General features: G+C 46.9%; 1 protein-coding gene and 1 long non-coding RNA gene across 4 annotated transcripts; one reads left to right on the top strand and one right to left on the bottom strand.

Moving 5' to 3' along the window:
* Positions 1 to 1,605: 1,605 nt before the first annotated feature.
* On the top strand, positions 1,606 to 21,721 carry ZNF584 (zinc finger protein 584). 3 transcript variants are annotated; one of them, XR_002793075.2, is made up of 4 exons: positions 1,606 to 1,994; positions 2,727 to 2,877; positions 10,062 to 11,232; positions 17,526 to 21,721. XR_002793075.2 is itself a non-coding variant. In XM_004472729.4 (3 exons), exons 1-3 carry the CDS (start codon positions 1,977 to 1,979, stop codon positions 11,063 to 11,065), a joined length of 1,173 nt encoding a protein of 390 aa, XP_004472786.1. In that variant the 5' UTR covers positions 1,633 to 1,976; the 3' UTR covers positions 11,066 to 16,223. The 3 variants fall into 3 exon arrangements, 1 of the variants encoding a protein (XP_004472786.1); XR_188731.2 differs by lacking the exon at positions 17,526 to 21,721 and adding an exon at positions 15,430 to 16,223; XM_004472729.4 differs by lacking the exon at positions 17,526 to 21,721 and having other exon boundaries at positions 1,633 to 1,994; positions 10,062 to 16,223.
* On the bottom strand, positions 6,734 to 8,177 carry LOC139436897 (uncharacterized). The gene is made up of 2 exons (XR_011646422.1): positions 8,106 to 8,177; positions 6,734 to 6,853 (listed from the first exon to the last, which is right to left on the bottom strand). It is a non-coding gene; the product is annotated as an uncharacterized lncRNA (long non-coding RNA).
* Positions 21,722 to 21,834: the final 113 nt, after the last annotated feature.

The raw sequence follows: 21,834 nt of genomic DNA on the forward strand, positions 1-21,834 counted from the left end.
GCCTTGACTAGACTGAACGCTGTCTGGTCAGCACAAAAATTGTTTGCATGTGGAGATGTTTGAACTTTGTTATAGCCTGCTCCCTAGCATTGCAGATGCTACAGCTTTAATAACAAGCAGACTTGAAAATAAACATAGGTAACTACTGCTTTGTAATTTCTAATAAATATGATGTGGAAACTAAGGTCGAGGCTCTCAGTTCCAGAAGCTGTTGAGTCCCCTGGTCCCATCTTTATTTTTTCTTGTGTCTTTCTTTCTGTCCTTTTATTTCTTCAGTTCTGCACCGCCTTCCCTTTGTGCAAACCTATTGCTGAACTGGTCTCAGTAGGTGGTTGCTTTCTCTGGCCCATCAGGCTTTGCATAGAACTTCCCTCACATTTCTTTTCTTATCCACCCCCCCACCTTGTGGCTTTTTTTTTTTTTTTTTTTTTGCTTGCTGTCGCTCTCTGTCCATTCACAGTGTTCTTCCGTGTATTTTTTATTTATTCCACTCCCCACCACCCCCTTGCGGTTTGCTTACTGTCTGCTGCGTCCATTCGCTGTGTGTTCTTCTGTATTTTTGCTTGTCTCCCTTTTGGTTGAGTCACCTTGCCGAGTTGGCTCTCCACAGCATGCAGGTGAGCCTGCCTTCACAAGCAGGCCCCTGGACACGAACCCAGGGCCTCCCATGTGGTAGACACAATGCCAACTTATTGAGCCACAGCTGTTTCCCTCTCCTCACATTTTTGAGTCCATTCCCTCCACTGACGCCATATCTCAACTTTGATCCCCTTCACTTCAGGATGCACCTGTAACTAGAACCTTAAGATTCTTCCTATTTTTATTATCTATAGCCTGCCCTAGTTCAGGACACAAACACAGTCCCTTGGACATGTCCAGACCAAATCAACCCACAGCATCCCACACTGGTGTGTCCAGTGGGCATCAGAGGTCTAAAATCCAACTCCTGCTCAGATCCAGAAATCAGCTTCTTCCAACTGCCAAAGTCTCCCAATAGCTCATGGAAGTTGGGCTGGGGGCGTTTTTCTCAGCGTCCATCTCCCATTCTGTAAAGTGGACTCTGCGCCAAGGAAAAAGACTTCCGGGTGGTCGCGGGCCTTTGCGGAGCCTCCTGTGGCCACCTACGCACAGTGCAGCCCAAAAAGCCTACGGTCTCCTCTTCTACCTCCGGGGACACTGAGGCCTGGGGTGGGGATGTTCGGCGAGGTCACAGCACGCTCAAAGTAGTGGAGGCGGGATCTTCCCAACTCTCGTGCTTTCCCACTTTCGCTTCCGCGGGACAGCGGAGCGTCTTAGGCCGCGACCCGAGCCCGGAGACCCGGCTCTTCTGCCAGGTGTAGGAAGATCCCCGGCAGGGACGGTGGAAGTCCGGTCCCAAACAGAGCCCGCCCCAGACGCCCACTAAGGGCACTTATTGGCTACGTCTGTGCGGACGCGCGGCGCGGGGCCGTCTGGGTAATGTAGTTCGAGCGCCCGCCCGGTGGCAGCGAGACTCGCCTTCCTCAATCACCTCGGCAACGCCCAACGCCCCCGAGAGAGGCTCGGGGATGACGTCATAGAGTGAGAAAGCGACGAGCCAATGAAGGGCCGCGGCAGAGCGCTTCCGCCGGCAGCAGCAGGGGGCGGGGCTTCCGGCGTCGCCGTTGCTCTCCAGGTTTTGCTCCTGGAGCGGGCCCTCCAGCGGCTCCAGAGAGACTTGGGGCGCCGGGGCGGCTCCCCGGGAACCACGTGGGCCCAGGGCGAGCGGCAGGGCCCCTCCCCGCGCCCTTGCCGGCCGGCCGAGGGTTGGGCTCCACGAGTCTCTCGAGTTCCCTCACCGGGCTCCGGCCCCACGGCGCCTGGAAGACTCCTTAGTCTTTGGGCGCAGTTTACTCAGGGGCGACGGGCCTTCGAAGGGTCCGCTGTCAGCCGGAGTCGCCGCGCCCGGGGCTGGAGGTGGTGGTGGTGGCGTCGCCGCGCCTAGCTCCTGGGTTCCGATGGCCGAGGGAACGCAGGTGGGTGGCGCGTTACCCTGCACCCGGATCCCCACCCACTGGAGCCCGGTTCAAAATGTGCTTCAAGAGCAGTGATTGAAGGAGTGGATGTAGCTCAGCGGTTGAGCACCTGCCTCCCGTGAATGAGGTCACGGGTTCAGTCCTCCTAAAAATAAAATAAAATAACAAAGATGAGTGTAAGGCCTTGGAAGGTGAAGGAACAGCATGTGCAAAGGCGGAGGAGGAGGACGGCCGGAGATGTTTGAGTTTCGTTTGTGTTTCTGAACTGCTGGAGTGTTGATGCTAGGAATTCGTCCAGGTTGGGGGGCGGGGCGGGGCTGGGCTGGAGCAGGATGGGATCCTGGTTGCTCATGCCAGACGGTTTTGGGACATATGCAGAGTGGCATGTAGAGAGGGCAGAGGGATACCTGTGGGTTGAATTGTGAGGCTTGGTTGGAATTTGTTGTGGGGTGTGGAGATGGGCATGTGTCCTTCTGGTTATCTGCCTGTTGTTGCTGTGGGCCATATGGTGTCCATTGGAACCCACTGGCTCCAGGGGCCCCAGCATTTCCTCTGAGGTGGAGGTCTGGGTGGAGGGAGCCATGAGAATGGATTACTTGGAATGTTGGGGTTCATAGTGAAAGAGTATGACAGTGGGAGATGTGCCTGAGCCTTGAACTGCAAGTTGAGTGCCAGATTCATTCATCTGTCCATATTTTGGTACATTCCTTTGCTTTATGAATTGACCCCAAGGCTCGACTGAACCCATCGCTGCAGAGCCCAGTGACCTTCGATGATGTGGCGGTGTACTTCTCCCGGGAGGAGTGGGGGCTCCTGGATGTAGCCCAGAGACACCTGTACCGTGATGTGATGCTGGAGAACTTCGAGCTCATGGCTTCGCTGGGTAAGGCCTTCATGCCCTGCCCTAGCAGGGAAGTTCTGTCCATCCCAATGCCAGAACATGGCTGTTGCTTCCTTCATGGGTTCCCTGCTGTGCATGCTGTGGGTGCTAGGACTAAGCCATGTGCACTTCCCTTGCCTCTCTGACTGTTACACCAGGGCCTTGGGGGGATTTGGGAGGCAGGTTTTTTGCAGTCTGCCCATTAGAGCCTCTCCAGCTCTGCATCTTTCTGGTCCAGTGACTCTGCTAAACCTTTGGTCCCTCTCTGCACAGCCCTCTTTGTGCTAAACCCTTCAAGCACAAAACTTTTTAATTTTCATTAAGTCCAACTTATCAGTCCTCTATTTTATCATTCATGGTTTTGATCTCATATCTAAGAAACCATTGCCTAATCTAAAATCATGAAGAGAATTATTTTGGCACCTTAATCAAAAGTCAACTGAGGGAACCAGATTTAGTTCAATGGATAAAGCATCCACCTACCACATGGGAGGTCCAGGGTTCAAACCCAGGGCCTCCAGACTTGTGTGGTGAGCTGGCCCACACGCAGTGCTGATGCACGCACAGGGGTGTCCCCCGTGTAAGGGAGCCCCACACGAAAGGAGTGCACCCTGCAAGGAGAGCTGCCCCATGCGAAAAAAGCGCAGCCTGCCCAGCAGTGGTGCTGCACACATGGATAGCTGATGCAGCAAGATGATGCCACAAAAAAAGAGACACAGATTCCCAGTGCCACTAATAAGAATGCAAGCGGACATAGAAGAACACACAGCAAATGCACAGACAGCAGACAATGGGGGGGGGGGAGGAGAGAGAAATAACGTACAAAATAAAGAAATCTTTAAACCGAAGCCATGAGTACCTGCACCAACATGGGTACTCTTTGCAGGGGTCATTCAGCTGTTCCTGTAAGGCACTAATGGGTGGCTAATTTTTTAAAATGCAGTTTTATTGAGGTATAAATCACATACCATGTAGTAGCAGGAACTCAATTGCTTGAGTCACATCTGCTTCCCTCAGTTGACTTTTTTTTCAAAATGCACAATTCAGTAGTTTTTAGTATATTTACAGAGTTGTGCAACTATCCCCATAGTTACCCTTTTTGGGGTAATATTTTCATTACCCCAAAAAGACTTTGCTTGTACCCATTAGCAGTCAGTTACTCTCCACTCCTTCCTGCTTTGTCCCACCATCCTTCAACCATAGGCAACCACTCATCTACTATCTGTGTATGTAGATTTGCTTTTTCTAGACATTTTCTTATAAATGGAGTCATAAAATATATGGTTTGTGCCTGGTTTCTTTTACTAAGTATAATATTTTCAAGGTTCATCCATGTTGTATCATGTATCAGTATTTCGTTGCTTTTGACTGCTGAATAATATTCCATCATATGGATGTGCCACATTTTAAAAATTTAGTATATTTACAGAGTTGTGCAACTATCAGTTGATAATGTTTGGGTTGTTTTTACATTTTGGCTATGACTAATGCTACTATGAACATTTGTATAGAAATCTTCATGTGTATATAGAGTTTCATTTCTTTGGGGTAGATTCCTAGGAGTAAAATTGCTGGGTCATATGTTAACCGTATATATAGCCTTTTTTTTTTTTTAAAGATTTATTACTCATTTATTTCTCACCCCCTTCCTTCATTGTTTGTGCTCACTATCTGCTCTGTCTGCTTGTCTTCTTTTTTTAAGAGGGTACCAGGAACGGAGCCTGGGACTTACCATGTGGGAGGGAGGTGCCCAAACACTTGAGCCACATCCACTCCCTGCTTGTTGTGTCTCTCATTGTGCTTCCTACTTGTGTCTCCTTGTTGCATCATCTTGTTGTGTCAGCTGTCCATGCCAGCCCATCGCATCAGCTTGTTGTCTTGCTTGTCTTCTTTAGGAGGCACTGGGAACCGAATCCGGGACATCCCATGTTCAATATCATTAATTGCTAGGGAAATGGGCAGGCATGGCAAGCTGACATGACAAGATGACACAAGAGACACATATGGAGAAAACATAATGAGAAACCCAACAAAGCAGGGAGCAGAGGTGGCTTAAGCAATTAGGTGCTACCTTCCCACCTGGAAGGTCCTGGGTTTGGTTCCCAGTGCCTCCCAAAAAGAAGACCAACTTTTAACAAATAGAGACGGCAAATGCAAACAAGAGGGTGGGGAGAAAAAAGCAAAATAAACCTTAAAAAAATAAGTCAAATGAGCGACTTAAGTAGCAGGAATTTTTTTTTTATTAAAATTATTTATTTTTACAAATTACATTCAAAAAATACGAGGTCCCAATCAACCCCACCGCCCCCACCCCCCACTCCCCCCACCGCAACACTCCCCCCCACCATCATGACACAACCATTGCACCCAGTAAGTACATCTCTGAACATCACTGCACCCCATAGTCAATGGTCCACATCATAGCCCACACTCTCCCACGTTCCATCCAGTGGGCCCTGGGGGGATCTCCACTGTCCTGTAATTGTACATGAAGCCCCACCCAGGACAACTCCACGTCCCGAAAACGCCTCCACATCTCATCTCTTCCTCCCATTCCCCAAACCCAGCAGCCACCATGGCTACCCTTCCCACACCCATTCCACATTTTCTCTGTGGACATTGGATTGGTTGTGTCCATTGCACATCTATGTCAAGTGGGGGCTTAGATTCCACATGGATACTGGATGCACTCCTCCTGCTTTCAGTTGTAGACACTCTAGGCTCCATGGTGTGGTGGTTGACCTTCTTCAACTCCATGTTAGCTGAGTGGGGTCAGTCCAATAGATCAAAGTGTAGGAGCTGAAGTCTGTTGAGGCTCTGGGCCTGGGTGTCATATTATCAGTCCAGAGATTCAAATCCCCTAAATATATCTTAAACCCCAGCACCAACTACAATTCCAATAAAGTAGCATGCAAGTCTTGTGGGAAGAGATCCCCTCCGAGTCCAATTCCATCATGTAGAAACACCAGCTCCAAAGAAGGGCCATCTGCCATGGCAGTGAACCCCATCAAGTAGCAGGAATTTATTGGCTCATGATTTCAGAGTCTGTTCTCTGGACCTGCTGGAGTGGCAACCCCACCATTCCCAAACACTTGCTCAGCAGCCATGCTTCCCTGACCTCTGGGGTGAAGGCCCCATCTTCTCTAAGGATTGGGATGGCAGCCAGGCTCTGAATGCCAGGGCACTGGCCCTGCCATCTGTGAGCAGTGGGGTAGTCCTGTCTCTGGACAACAGGACACAGGGTGTCCCCCTCCAAATACCATGGCACACAGCCAGCCCCCTGCAAGCACAGGGGCAGCCCACCCTTTCCACACATGTGAGTGGGCCCACTCTCTTGGCCTGAGCATATCTTTTCAGTCTAGACCTTTACTTCCACGGTTCTGCCCTTGGAGTCTTTCTTCTAGGACTCTCACAGTGTGTATATTGGTACACTTGATGGGGTCCCACAGTTTCCTCAGACTGTTTGCTTTTCTTCATTCTTTCCTTTCTGCTTCTCAGACTGGATTATTTCAACTGTCTTTAAGATCTCTGATTCTTTATTTTGCCAGTTTTAATCTGCTGGTGAACCCCTGTAGGGAATTTTAATTTCTGATACTGTGGGCTTCAGCTCTGTCAAGTTCCTTTTCATAATATTCACCTCTCTACTAATATTCTCTTTGTGTTTATCTTTTGTTTTACTGATTTCCTTTAGTAGTTTGTCCATGTTTTCTTTTAGTTCTTTGAGCATATTAGGACCATTTTTTAAAAGTCTTTGTCTGGTGTGTCCCAGGTCTGGTCCTTCTCATTGATGGTTTCTGATGCTTTAATCCTCTCCTTTGCCTGGGCAATTACTTCCTCTTTCTTTGTATATTTTGTAATATTTTGTTGCAACCTGGACATTTTGATATTTCAATTTGTTATCACTGGAATTTAGAATCTTCTGTTCCTTAAGCTTGTATCCAGCTGGTGTTGTGACAGAGCTCTCCTTGGATGCCAGGAGCTAACAAAAATAAATAACTAATGAAGGCAAAAAAGGAAACACCTTCCCAGTCTTTGCATATTAACCTGCGTGAGTGTTCTCCTTCAAAGCTTATCCAAACAGTGGATTTGGAGATTAGCTTCAGGCCAAAGCATAGGGACCTCCCTGGTCTTTCTGTACATAAATCTTGTCTTGGACATTAGTGTGGAGAATCCCCACATTTCCACAGATATGAATTCCCTAGAAAAGTTTCCTCACAATCTCAGGCACTGCACTATATGTCCTATAGCCAGCAGTCTCTCGCTCCAGGCAGCCACTTTGCTGTCCCACAGTGTCCTGTAAGAGCTCTGTGAGTCACCTTCTATCTGCAGAGCAGGTCCTAGGCCAGCAAGTCCCACAGATCACCAGTAGACAATTGGACCAGACATACATGCTCCCAGTATATACATGAAAGTTATCTGGCTCCCTTTGAAACTGGGACCAGGGATGTGCACTGGGAGTGTGGAGTGTCTCTATGCCAAGCCAGTGAGGGGTGGAGAGGAGCCAGCCAGCACAGTATGAGATCCTTGCTTTTACTTATTTACTTATTATTTATTTATTTATTTTAAAGGAGTTACTGGAAGTTGAACCCTGGACCTTGTACATGGGAAGAACGTGCTCAACCACTGAGCTACATCTGCTGCCCAACCTACTGCTTTAAAGTAGCCTTTTTTCTTGACTCAATACTTGCTCTGTTATTTTAGTTCTTTAGTTAATTTTTAGAGGTTTGAGAAAGTTGTTTTTGCCAGTTATTACCAGTTGTCCCAAGCGTCTGTGGAGGTATAGAACCCTGAAGTGTCTCACTCTGTGTATTAGTCAACCAAAGGGCTGCTGAAGCAAAATACCAGAAATCTGTTGGCTTTTATAAAGGGTATTTATTTGGGGTAGAAGCTTACAGTTACCAGGCCATAAAGCATAAGTATAGGAAGCGGCTGTGGCTCAATCAGTTGGCCTCCCGTCTACCGTATGGGAAGCCTGGGTTCGCATGCTGGGGCCTCCTTGTGAAGGCAGGCTCGCCCTCACACTGTGGAGATGACGGCCCGTGCGCTGCGGAGGGCTGTTGCAGCATGATGACCCAACAAAGGGAGACAAGCAGACACAGGGAGAAAAAAAATGCACAGCAAATGGACACAGAGAATAGACAGCAAAAAACAAGCCGCATGGGGGAGATAAATAAATAAATAAATAAATCTTTAAACAAACAAACAAAAAAAACATAAGTTACTTCTCTTACCAAAGTGGATTGCCACATGTTGAAGCAAAATGGCTGCTGAGAGGTGCAAGGGTTCAGGCTTCCTGGACTCCTCTCTTCCTGGGGCTTATTTCTTTCTGGGCTCAACTGCAGACTTGCAGGCAAATGGCTTGTCTCTTTTTCTTGGCCTCTGCCATGTCTCATTGAGCCTTTTCTGTGCTCCTCTGTGTGCTTACTTCCCAGGCTCCAGCATTAAAACTCCAAACTTTGTTCTCTGCCATGTCTTTTCTCTATGAATCCCCGCCCTCCAAGGGGGCAGGATGCAAGTGGCCCAATCAAAGCCTTAATCATTATTTAATCAAGTAAAAGTGAAACCTCTGAGTCCAATATAATCTAATATGCCCGGAGGGCCAATATCTGTTTTTGGAATTCATAAACTATCAAACTGCCAAACTTTGCCATCTTGATCTGATCCTACCTCTATCGTTTTATTATCTATTTCATTTAGCTCCACTTTAATTTTTTATCTCCTCCCTTCTGCTTGCTGTGGGTTTAGTTTCCTCTTATTTTTCTAGTTTCTTAAGGTGGAAAGTTGTTTTTGTTCTGAGATTTTAAAAATATGGGTGTTTATAGCTACAGATTTCCCTCTAAGCACTGCCTTTAGCTTCCATAAGTTAGGGTATGTAATGTTTTCCTTTTTATTCATCTCAAATCCAATTTTAATTTTCCTCTTGCTTTTTTCTTTTACCAATTGGTTATATGGAAACATGCTATTTAATTCCCTATGTTTGTGAGTTTCTCAAATTTGTTATTTCAATTTTAATTCCATTGTGACTGGAGAACATACTTTGTATGATTTCAGTTCTTTGAAATCAGGATTGTTTTATGGCCTAGCAAATGGTCTATTGTAGAGAATGTTTTATGTGCACTTGAGAAGAATGTGCATTTTGCTGTTGTTTAATGGAGTGTTCTGTGGGTGTCTTCAGTCTAGATATGTTTAGTACTGTTAAGTCTGCTATTCCTTGTTGATTTTCTGCCTAGTGGTTCTGTCCATTACGGAAAATGGGAAGTTGAAGTCTCCAATTTTTATTGTTGAACTGTTTTTCCCTTCAATTCTGTCTCTTTTTTTCCCCATAGGAAGTTTATTTTTTAGTATTTAATTTTTTTCTTAGTTGTCATGAAGACATGAGGTCCCTGTGGTATACAATAGAGTGTTTCAGCCTTTGCTTGGGTTGGCCTGTTAGTCCCTTTCACCCCCAGGACTTGCACCTTCTAGGACCTGTATGGTTGCCCCATGGGAGGGTGATGAAGAACCTGGGGTGTCCAACATGGTAGAGTGGAGGTCAGGGGTAGTCCTGGTCTTGGTATGTGGAACGTGAGGGATGCCTCAGTTTAGGGATGGCCTCAAGACATGCTGAGTACCTGTGTGCACTAGTATTATGTTGCTGAGGCCAGAAAGTATACCTTATTCCCACTTCCTCTCCCATCTGGACCTTACCATGACTCTCAGGCCCTTAGTGACTCCATCTTGGCCTTTGTGTCACACCATTTCCCAATCTCTGTGCCTGTTTAGAGCTCTCTGGTATTGACCTCCTCTGTGTGTGACATTAGATGTGCACAAACCCAAATAATACTTGAACCACCAGCACTCTGTTGTAGCCATGTATTTGCAAGGACTAGTCACACCTCTCTGCACAGCATTCATCTGTCACTAGCAGTCAAGGCCCTACTGAAACCCTTTGCTGAGGAGTGATTTGGAGACCCTAACTCTAACCCCCATACTGTGTCCCATCTTTGTGTCTTCATCCCTCACATACTCCATTCAGTGGTCTGGAAGAGCCCTGTTCTCTTGGGCCAGCCCTTCTTCTCCCAGCCCCTTCCCCAGAAACCTTCCAGCAATCCAGTGGGTTTCTTCCTGGGTATATCCAACATGCATTGATAATCAAGTTACCCTCCCTCCAATCCAGTGCTTAGTAACTGACATTTCTCTGCTTTCAGGTTGTCTGTGTGGAGTGGAGGATGAGACCCTTCCTGATCAAGTGAAGATCTGTAGACTACTCCTGTCAAAGAATTCCTTTATGTGTGGGAAGTCTAGGAAGGATGTCCTGGCCACCTTGGGCCTTCTCCATCTTCAGGCCAGTCATAACAGAGGGAAGCCACACAAAAGCACCAAGTGTGGGAAGGCCTTCCCATACAGCTCCAGTCTTGGGCAGCAGCAGAGAGTCTACACTGAACAGAAGCTCTTCAGGTGCAGTAACTGTGGGAAAGCCTTTCTGAAGGGCTTCAATCTCCTTGACCATTTGCTAACTCATTCTGAAGAGAGGTGCTTTAGATGCCCTACAAACAAAAATGCTTTCAAGGAAAAATCTACCCTTGTGAATCACCGTAAAAGTCACACTGGAGAAACATCCCATGTGTGTAACGAGTGTGGGAGGGCTTTTAGTTACCCATCTAAACTGAGGAAGCACCAGAAAGTCCACACTGGAATAAAACCTTACAAATGTAGTGAATGTGGGAAAACCTTCAACCGCAAAGATGCACTTGTTCTGCACCAGAGAATTCACACAGGAGAAAGGCCTTATGAATGCAGTGAATGTGGGAAAGCCTTTAGTGTTCTGTCTACCCTCATTCGGCACCGGAAAGTTCACATTGGAGAAAGGCCCTATGAGTGCAGGGAGTGTGGGAAGTTCTTTAAATACAACAATAGCTTCATTCTTCACCAGAGAGTTCACACAGGAGAAAGACCTTTTGAATGCAATCAATGTGGGAAAACCTATGTAACCCGCTCTGGCCTGTATCAGCACTGGAAAGTTCACACTGGAGAACGGCCTTATGAATGCAGCTTATGTGGGAAAGCTTTCACGACCAGGTCCTACCGCAATCGACACCAGCAATTTCACACTGAAGAGAAGTCCTATGCATGTACAGAATGTGGGAAAGCCTTCAAACATAGTTCTACCCTCCTTCAACACAAGAAAGTCCACACTGGCGAAAGGCCATAGGGGACAGGAATGCAGGAATGGCCTTAGTCGTGGATATCACCTTGTTTTGTTCTACATGAAAGTTCTCACTCCAGAAAGGTGATCAAGGAGGATGCTTGAAAATGCTGACAGAAGCTAAACCTTGTACTTCCAAACCCTACTCTGGGGAGATTTCCTGTGAGTGCCAGGTATGTGGGTAACTTCTGGGAGCTACATTGTACTTTCTGACCTGCCAAGGGCCTTTGGGAATGTTATGTCACTATCAGTGCCAGTTGGAGAAGCTGTTCTACCTTTACCATCTGGCAGGTGCCCACAGTATATGCTACTTACCCCAAAGTCCTCAGGGAAAGCATCAGTGCTCTCCTATACCCAAGAGAGAGTCATGAGTGGTTGAGCTCAGAGGGAGGCCTCATTCCTCCACTGCTCACTGGTTCAGGCACTTCTGGCCAAGAGGACCTTAGCCAGTGTCTGCTGGGGACTTCCAGAGAAGATCTTTTCCATGGAGTCATTGATACAAAATATGGTAGCTGCCATGGATTTGTCAAACCATGCAATAGACTATCTCACACTGCTCTGGAATGTGTGATAATAAAGGCCTTTCATTTAAGCCATCTTTAAAATTGGGGATTCTGTTCCCTGTGTGGAGGGATTAAGAACAGAATTGGGCTCTAACAGCCTGAACGAAGGGAATGGCTTTTATAGGAATCCCTGTCTTGCCTCAGAGGGGACAACAGTATAGCAGAGAACATCTCTCAGTTAAGTTTTGGCCTTCAGGAAAGTCTGAAGTGCTTTATGGGTGAATCTTGTGGCATGGGTGTCAGGATTATTTGAGGTAACCCTAAGGAGTGGAATAGTTGGTGCAAGGTCTTTCAGTGTGTCTAGGCACAGTAAGAGTTGGGTCCCTGGTTCTCAGGGATGTTCCACAATCTGCAGCATTGGTCAGTGCAAGTTGACTCCCAGAATTTGCTCAGAAGCCATGTCCTTTGAAATCTAGAACTTGGAAGGTAGGTGTGAGTGACTTTGAGACCTACATGGACCACGTGGGAAGAGTAAGTGGGCACAGAAACACTACGTGATACAGAGTAGGGGAGGTTGGTATGGTAAACTAGAGAAGTTGAATCATTTCTGAAGCGGCATCCTCAAATATTCCAATAACTATGGTTCCACAGAGTGAGGTTGTGCAGAACTTCTCAGAATTGCAGATTTGTTACCTGGCACTGTTAGGGCAAATAATCTGAAGGAAGATTTCTTAACAAGGGGTCCATGAGCTTGAATTGAAATTCAAAAAAACATTCTTGTGGGGATGTGTTGGTGCAGGTGTGATAGATTTACCAAATAGCACACAGTATAGTCCATGGTCGAGTCCACAGTATAACCCAAGGTGTCCATGGTTTTCACCTGACTGGCAAAGGAGTCTGTGGAACAAAAAAAGGTTAAGAGCCCCTAATCTAAAGGTTTTCTGGATTCCCATAAACTCCCTGGGCTGTTCACCTCATGGCCGTGATCCCAGGACTGAAGAAGGGAGATCCTGTAGTCCCAGGATGTGGATTTTGTGACCCAGCCAAGTGCTCCTGGTGTCTCTGGCAGTCACAGGCACAGAGGTGGAGGAATCAGTATATTTTTTGCTACATCTGGTTTGTGGAACATTTTGATTTTATAAATTTTGGAAATGATTTCACCAAAACACATAAAATGTCAGTTCAGTAAAACCTCTATCTTGGCTGCAGCTATGTCCCTGGTGGCTTCTTGACAAGAAAAGATTGTTTCCTAGGAGGAATATTTGGGGGGAGAGCAGGCAACCCCAGACTTGAGTTCCCACCCAGTATTGTGTGGTGGGGTTTGAGACCACTACTGTTAGTACCTTTGCCTGGGGGTGATTCTTCTCCCCCATTTACTCCTGGTAGTAGAACCCCAGGCCAACTTGCTGTCAAGGGAATGTGGCCAGTCCACTCAGTTTCTCCCCAACACCATAAGGTATATGTCTACCCTAGCCTGTTCAGGCCATTGGCTCTGGGTATAAAATTGTCTGTCTCCAACATGGCAGTCTGTGTAAGAGCAGAGTTAAAGTCTAGCAAAGCTGCATGGGACTTAGCCCACTGAACAAGTAGGAAAAGCCGTTGGCCATCAGATCTCACACCCTTGTGCCCTATGTGGGCAGCCATGGCTAGCTCTCCTAAAGTGGCTTTCAGGATATGGGTCAATTTTCCTCTTGCGCTGGCTCTGAACCTGCCTCCAGGATCCCCTACTAGACTCAGTCCACAGCAGCCAAGGTGATGCAGAATCTCCTGAAGAAAGGTTGGCAGCCCTCACCCTTTGACCTGCCCAGGGTACCAATTGGTGTGAGGTTCACTCATTTAATCACCATTGGCTCAGACTTTGCTTGGCAGGCAGGTGCCACCAGCCCGTTGTTGCAGCCTCCATTTTGGCTGCTTCAAGACTATGTACTTGCCCTGGCCAATGGTAGCTCTCCTCTGGAATTCACTCTGATTTCCCTGCCCCTCAGCCTATCAGATATGTCACCCCCAGTCCTCTCTTCTTCTCCCAATGATACCACTCCAACAACTAAGATAGCCATTCTTCATGAAGCCTCCTTGACTCCTTTTGGAGTTTTCTCCTTGCTGTGTCCTGGATGCCTTGATGTCAGGCTTGACACCTGCACTCTGGTCCCCTATGTTTATTCTCATGATATAACCACATATTTGAATGTTTCAAAACCAAGGGATATTTTGTATTTGTTAAGAACCCAGCAACATACAGGCAAGGCTCAAGGCTTCAGTGATCCTGAAGACTAGTGCTAGAAAGTGTTTCTTGCTTTTTAAAGTTTATGAAAGCAAATTACTTTTTCACTCTAGTATATACTTAGCATGGCAAGTGTCAGTTTCATTTTCTTACAGAGAACAGAACAAGTTGGTGGCAGCTATGGATATCCATGGAAGTCTCCATTTTAGACAGGAGAACAAGTTTAAAACTCTGTGAATATTCTGTTTGATCCCATGTTTAGACTCTTATAAATTGGTTCATGAAGCTGCACACTGTCTTGCTCTGTAGATGCCTTTGAGGGGAGCCTTCGTAAACTCTTAGTGAGTCTCCTTTTCTTAATATTGAGGAGTGTCAATTTCCAAGATAGGCTCTGGAATTTAATCATTTAGTATCCTAAGCCCTAGGTAGACCTGAATAGCTCAACTTCGCTGGGAAAAATACAGAGTACTGCTTTGCTAATAACAATGAACAAGTAAGTATATATCCATTAATCAGTCTTTCATTCACCCAATATTTATTGAGTATATAGCTCTGGCTTGTTTGATCAGAGCATTCTACTGAAGCCATAAGGACTGGGTCAGGGATGGCCATGTGACATGAGGCAGGTTAACAAGGGTCAAAGGAAAGAGGAGCTCTGTTGTCCTCTGGAGTCAGTCCACATGGAGGGTGGGAGTTGGGGTTGCAGACAGTCATCTTTCCTCTCTTAAGAAAGGCCTGCCTATAAAGCAAATCAAATGAGATAGCTGAGTGATGAGTTAATTTTGTTCTCATTGAGCCCTGGACTCAGTAATGCCTGAAGCTGTCCTTTCGGCTCCAAGCATCAAGTTATTTTTGTAGAAGCCACTTAAGAGTTGGCTGAAAGGGAGAGAATCCTGCCTGGCACATTGTCCCCACTGCAAAGACTCCTACATTTTGCCAGCCCCTACCCTGCTGAGGATGGCCCAGGCTTTCCCACTACACTCACGGGCAGTCAGAGCCATGCTCAGGCTCTTCAGGCTCAGATTTCACCAACATAAAGGCTGATTATACTGTGAGCTCTGCTTCTTACTCTGAATTGCCCTTCCCAGACTTTGGAAGCACCCGAAAACAGATTTCTGCCCATAGAAATCAGCCTCAGCTCCCATTTCACGTACAGTCAGGTTCCCCTTAGAGCAGTGAGCCCTACTTGTAGATTCCCATCTGGCTTAGAATAGACCAGTCTCCTCATCCCAGCTTATAGGAGCCAGCATGACCTGTTTCCTGGCCTCACTGCCCGCTTCTCTCTCCCTGTGCAGGCCACGGGTTCTCCTTGTCTTCACATACCACCAGCTCATTTGGGCCCAGGGCCTTTGTAGTGTAGTTCCCTCTGCCTTGAACACTTTTCCTTTGGAATCCTCTCAGAGAGGTCTACCTTGACTACCAGTTTGAAGGAGTGTTCACCACTTTCTGTCACTTCTCTCATTCCTTTCATATGCATCTTCCCAGACCTCAGCCCCAGGCCTGGAACACAGTAGGGCTTCAGGGAACATTCACTGAATGAATGCATGGCAGCCAACTCTTGGGGAGGAGAGCAGGAACTCCTTGAAAGAGTAGTGGAACCTCTCTTCCAACACTCTTACCTAAGTCTAATTATGTATTTGTTCCAGGCCATTTCTGCATCTGTGTGCTGAATGTACACCATTCTAGTGGTGAGACAGGTATTCCTCAAGAAATGACATGAACAGGGAAGCGGACTTGGCCCAATGGATAGGGCATCTGCCTACCACATGGGAGGTCCGCGGTTCAAACCCCGGGCCTCCTTGACCCATGTGGAGCTGGCCCATGTGCAGTGCTGATGTGTGCAATGAGTGCTGTGCCACGTAGGGGTGTCCCTCACATAGGGGAGCCCCACGCACAAGGAGTGCGCCCCGTAAGGAGAGCTGCCCAGCGCGAAACAAAGTGCAGCCTGCCCAAGAATGGCACCACACACACGGAGAGATGACACAAGATAATGCAACAAAAGGAACACAGATCGCCAGTGCCGCTGATGAGGATAGAAGCAGTCACAGAAGAATGCACAGCAAATGGACTCAGAGAGTGGACAACTGGGTGGGGGGAGAGGGAGAGATAAATAAAAAAATAAATCTTTGAAAAAAAAACGACACGAACAAGTGTCAGCTGGCATCTGTGACAAGGGCTCTGAGCAGGTGTTCTCAGTGGGTGCAGATTGAGGCCCCTCTCAATTCTCTGCATTTCAGGACCTCTGGGTCTGTCCTCATGTCTGTCCCCTAAGAGCTCTGCCTCTGTGATTGGCCTTTATTGTTGTTCTTTTTTTTTAATTTTATTTTTGTGATTGGCTTTTGTAGTGACTGAAATCTTATCATGGTGGACTCTTTTGTATAGTTTTGTTTTTTTTAACAAGTCAATTTTATTGGTACATATAAATAAAGCATCTTTTGTATAGTTTTGACAATTTTTTAAAAACTTAATATTTTTATGTATTTTAGTGGTGGGGTTTTTTTAACCCCTTATATTTTTTAATGTAACTTTTGGTGATGTATATATCTTCAAAAAAATACAATTCACAAGAATGATGTGGGGGTGGGGAGTGGGTTATATGGGAACCTTTTTTTTTTTGTCTTTATTTTTTTAATGTTACATTAAAAAAAATGAGATCCCCACATACCCCCCACCCCCCTCACCCCACTCCTCCCCCCATAACAACCTCCTCCATCATCATGAGACATTCATTGCATTTGGTGAATACATCTCTGAGCACCGCTGCACCTCATGGTCAATGGTCCACATCATAGCCCACACTCTCCCACGTTGCACCCAGTGGGCCATGGGAGGATATACAATGTCTGGTAACTGTCCCTGCAGCACCACCCAGGACAATTCCAACCCCCGAAAATGCAGTGGTGGGTTTTTTTTTTTAGCAATCCAGAGATGATTCATATTTTACAGTTATACACTGATGGGTAGTTCTGTGTAATATCTTCTTATGCTTAGCTTCATGTAACTACCACCACAGTCAATATACAGAACTGTTTAAACACAAAGATCTCCTTCATGCTGCCTCTATAGCTCTCCCTCAACCCCTAACCCCTGGCAACTATTAATCTGTTCATCTCTATGATTTTCTCTTTCCAAGAATGTCATATAAATGGAATCATGCAGAATAAGACCTTCTGAGATGAACTCTTCACTCAGCATCATTTCCTAGATGTCTGTTCCAGGTTGTTGCCTGTATCAGTACTTTATTTCTTCTTAGTACTAGTAGTAATTCCATACTATGGCTATACCACAGTTTAACCATCTACCCACTGAGGGATATTTGGATTATTTCCAAGTTTTGGCTAGTGCTACATTTGTGTACAGATTTAGAAAAAAAATTAGAGAAATTGTAGGTTTACAGAAAAATGCAAAAAATACAGAATTCTGATATACCCTCCCTCACACAGGCAGTTTTCCTTCTCATTAACATTTTGCTTTAACTTGATACCACACTAATGCAAGGTGTTCATAAGCCAGTATATGGAGTTTTGCCAGCTGGTAGAGGTGAGATGGTGTGGTAGACAGCTTCTAATAAATTCTAATAATCGCTGCCCTCTGGTATTCATGTTTTTGTTCCCTCCTCCAGGGTGGGCTGGACCAACTGACTTGCTTCTAAAAAATAAAATATAGCAAAGGGGATGGAATGTCACTTCCATTGTTAGGCTATAAACGACACTGACTTTTGTTGGTATTCTCTATTTCTCAGCCTGCAAATTTGAATGAAGCAACTGCCATGTTAGGCCCATGTATCAAAGAACAGAGTAGCCTCTGAACAACAGGCAGAGAGGCCCTGAGTCTAACAGCCCACAGGAACTGAATCCTGCAACCAACCATGTGAATGAGCTTGGAAGTGGACCCTTTCTCACCTAAGCCTTCAGATGACTACAGCCCTGGATGGCACTTTTTTTTTTTTTTGGTACCTGGGCCAGAGATTGAACTTTGTATGTGGAAAGCTGGTGCTCAACCACTGAGCCACATCAGCTCCCCTGAGTTGGTCTTTTCATTTGTTTACTTTTTTTTTTTTTAAGAGGCACTGGAAACATACCCAGGAACACCCATGTGGGAAGCAGATGCTCAACTGCTTTAGCACTTAAGCCACATCTGCTTCCCTGGATCGTTCTTTGATATCAGCCCTATGAGAGACCAACAGAAGATTCACATCAGCTGCACCCAGATTCCTGACCTATAAATACTGAGAGAGTAAATGTTTCAAGCCACTAAGTTTTGGGTATTTTGTTACACAACAGTAACTACTACAGATGGCTTCTGCAACTTCAACCAGCAATGGCATATATCTGCCTGGGATCCTGAGAGCTGTGGGTAGACTTTCCCATATTTGTGGCCCTTATAAGTCCACTCTCTGTTGTGAATTCTAGAGTTTCTTTGTGCCTAAAGGCTTTCCCTTTTTTTTCACTGTAATTGTAGTGCCTTTTTCCAGTGGGAACTTTTTTCTTACTTTCTCACATGGGAGAGGAGACTGACGAGCTTCCTACATTCTTTACACAAAGGATGTTTCTCTAGTGTAAATTTTTACTTTTTAAAATTTCTTCCCCCCACCCCCCATTCCTCTCTGTTCCCATTGTCTGCTCTCTGTGACCGTTCACTGTGTGTTGTTCTGTGTCTGCTTGTATTCTCATCAGGCGGCTCCAGGAACCAATCCTGGGACCTTCTGGAGTGGGAGAGAGGCAGTTACTCTCTTGCACCACCTCAGCTCCCCTCTTCTGCTTCATCTTCTAATTTTTGCTCTCATGTCTCATATCATCTTGCTGCACCAGCTCTCTGCATTGGCTGGCACTCCTGTGTGGGGCAGCTTTCCTGCACAGGGTGACATTCCCACACAGGCTGGCACCCTGTGTGGGCCAGCCTGCCATCACCAGGAGGCCCTGGGGATCAAACCCTGAACCTCCTATATGGTAGATGGGAGCCCAGTTGCTTGAGCCACATCCATTTCCCTATTTTTTTACTTATCAATAAGGGTTGATTTCTTACTGAAGGACTTTCTTCGTGCCACCTATTTAAAGAGTATCTCTTAATTGGGGGTTCTCAGGTGGTTGAGAAAAAAGTCTTCACAAAGGCTTTCCCATTGGGCTTCTTTCCAGCCTGGCCTCTCTGATGTGGCCTGAAATTGGAGCCGTGGGGGAAGGTCTACCCACTTGGCTCTTCTCTGTGGCTTCCCTGTGCTGAGTGCTCTGATGATGGAGAAGGAAGGTGCTCCCACATGCCCTTCTCATTTGAGCTTCTCCCAACTCTGGGTACCCTGATGCTGGAAGAGTGTAGTTGTCCTGGAAGGTCTTAACAAATGGCTTGCACTGAATGGGTTCCTCTCACTTGTAAACTCTGATGTACAGAAAAGTGCTTGTTACAAATGAAGCCCCACACTTGTCACATCCAAATTTTCTGCACTGTGATGGCCCTGTTGCTGGTGACTGTTTGGTGCTCAGCCAGGAATGACTCCACGGAATATCTAGCAGGCCAAGAGTACCATGGTCAGAGCGAGGATGAATCAGTCTTGTACTGGTCCTGCCACAAAACCCACTGGTGAGCATGACAGGTAATATTCCACAGGTACGGGAGAGAGCAGCAACAGTGGCCTCTGACATCACTATTTATAGTGTGTGAGCCCAGGCTCCTCTATGGGGATTCCTGTTCACATTTCCAGGAAGTTTTCCCATGAGAGGTACTCCATCATCTGGAAGTCAGAATTGGTAGCTCAAAGAAACATTAACAACTCACATGTAGATCTGCTAAACTCACATGGTAATTAAGTCTTTTTGAAATAGGTATCAAACAGTAAAACACCAGATTCCACAAGATTCCAGATCTCCAGCTAGTTCTGAAATACCACATCTAGCAAGCATATGTTAAAGTGGACAGCAAACTAAAAACTTTTTAATGTCTCCACAGTAAGCCTGTGGAGACATCAAGGCTATGTGTGTCAGAGTGACCAGAAACCCTGGCCAGGTTATAAAAATGAAAAGAAAAATCCCTGAATTACAGGCTAGTACTCTGAATTCTTGCCTGGGGGTGGGGGTGGGGGATGTGATGGATGCCAAGAAACAGCTCAAGAGAGTGAAATAAATGCACAAACACCTGCACCCACACAGCTACAGCCAATGGAGAACTGCAGTTGCTCTTTTGTTTGGACAATATCCTCTATGGTTTACCAGAGACTCCCCAATTCTTTATAACCTCACACCTAGTGTTTCCTCTCCCCACACATGGCATCCACGGTGCCCAGAGTCATAGCTCCTGTCTAAGAGCCAGAAGCCAGCTCACCCTCAGACGACTGGGGAAAATCAGACTTCTGGGGATTAGGGACCTGCCTCCTGATCCAACAGACCACTACACCACTACAGTACTACAGATTAAATTCCTTCTTCCTCAGGGTGAGTTCTGGGCCCTCATGTAACTGAAACATGTTAGCACCACATGTGCTCACTCCACAGAGCCCTTCAGTCTTTCCAAGTCCTTAACAGCAATGCAATGTAGGACACAAGAGGACGGAGTGACTGCTTTCCCACTGTGCCCTGTAATGTCCTCTGCATGCTGGCAGTGACCTCTTTCTTAACCTATCCAAACAGAACCCCCAAGATTAAAGGTGACTAGATCAACCATGTCTTTCATTTCTAACAGTACAGAGCAGACCAAGGTAGATGGTTCCAGGGCAGGGTGATTTGTAGGTTCACCAGATGTATCATGGAACTTACATACAGACTTGACTACATCCATGAGGAACATCTTCCTGAGAAGCCTGAAGTGGACACCCTTCAAGGTACCTTGGCCAGCACATTGTCAGTTCATTACCTAGCTCTCTTGAGGCCAGAAAGGAAGCCATTTCCAAAAAGCCTAGGACAATCCTGATTTTCTCCAGGAGAGGGGAAGGGAGGTACAGGGAACTGCTTTCCCTATGCATATGGAGAGGACTGCTGCAGGTATTTGGATCCAGCCAGGATGGAAAGAGGTTTTAACTTCTGCCTTACACCCCAGGAGTGAGAAAACTCTGCCCAGCTTTTTTGGCCTTAAAGGGCAAAGGAGCTTCTGAAGGCTTTACCACATTAATGGTACATGTAGGTAATGTCTCTAAAGTTGGGTGTTCTGGTGCATGAAGGCTGACTTGTCTAGAGATTTTCTCACAAAGACTGTTTTCACAGGGCTCCTCTTAGGTATGAATCCTTTTATGCTGAGAAAAGTTGCAAAGGCGGCTAAAGATTTTTCCACATTGGTTGCACTCCTAAGTCCTTTCTCCAGTGTGAACTATCTGGTGCCGAACAAGGGTAGATCTTTCACTGAAGGCTTTCCCATTCTGGCTGCACTCATAGGGCCTTTCTTATGTGTGAACTCCTGCGGTCACCCCTCGGGCTGAAGTGTGGTTTGCTGGCCTGGCGGGGGAGCAGCCGCGGCAGGCCAAGCCACTGCCCCCATAATAGGGTGGCTGGTCGGACTCACCGCCACCCCCGAAGGGAGCTCGGCATGGGCGCAGAGTGCCCTCGGGTCTCCCCTTCTCGGCAGCCATGCTTCCGCGGCCGCCCCTCCTCCCGGATGGCGCCACACAATGCCTGTGGGGCGGCACCCTTCTTCTTCTTTCTCCCTGCGCAGGCGCAGGGCGGAAAAATCCAGTCTGACCTTTTCCCTTCCCCCGACAGCAGCAACAGCCAGGCGTGGGCGGGAAACTCAAGTCTGCCCTCCACCCCAGCAATAGCAGCCACCAATCCCTAAACCCTGCCCCTTCCCCCAGCAACAGCGACAGCCAATCCCTAACCACCACCCCTCCCCCGTCCAGTACCGCCCACTGACCTTTCGCCGGCAACCAATCAGAACAGGGCGTGGCTTCGACCAATCAGCCTTCCCCAGCCCCTATAAAACTGTTGCCTCTCCCTCGATAAAGTTGGACTTGCGTGTTTACCTTGTCTCCGCGGTAGTTCTTCTGCCGTGCGCCCTCCAGTCCTGAGAGCCCCCGACAAGGGCCTGGCCTCCCTTGTCCCCAGTTCGTCGCCTGCTTCTCCGGGCGACCCCTT

This window comes from Dasypus novemcinctus, chromosome 18, assembly GCF_030445035.2.
Source record: "Dasypus novemcinctus isolate mDasNov1 chromosome 18, mDasNov1.1.hap2, whole genome shotgun sequence".
NCBI classification, from domain to species: Eukaryota; Metazoa; Chordata; class Mammalia; order Cingulata; family Dasypodidae; genus Dasypus; species Dasypus novemcinctus.

What these genes read in the sequence shown, in the direction of transcription:
- ZNF584 (XM_004472729.4), top strand. An exon ending in CGAGCTCATGGCTTCGCTGG is followed by an intron (nt 2,878 to 10,061) that starts GTAAGGCCTTCA and finishes CTCTGCTTTCAG; the next exon opens with GTTGTCTGTGTGGAGTGGAG.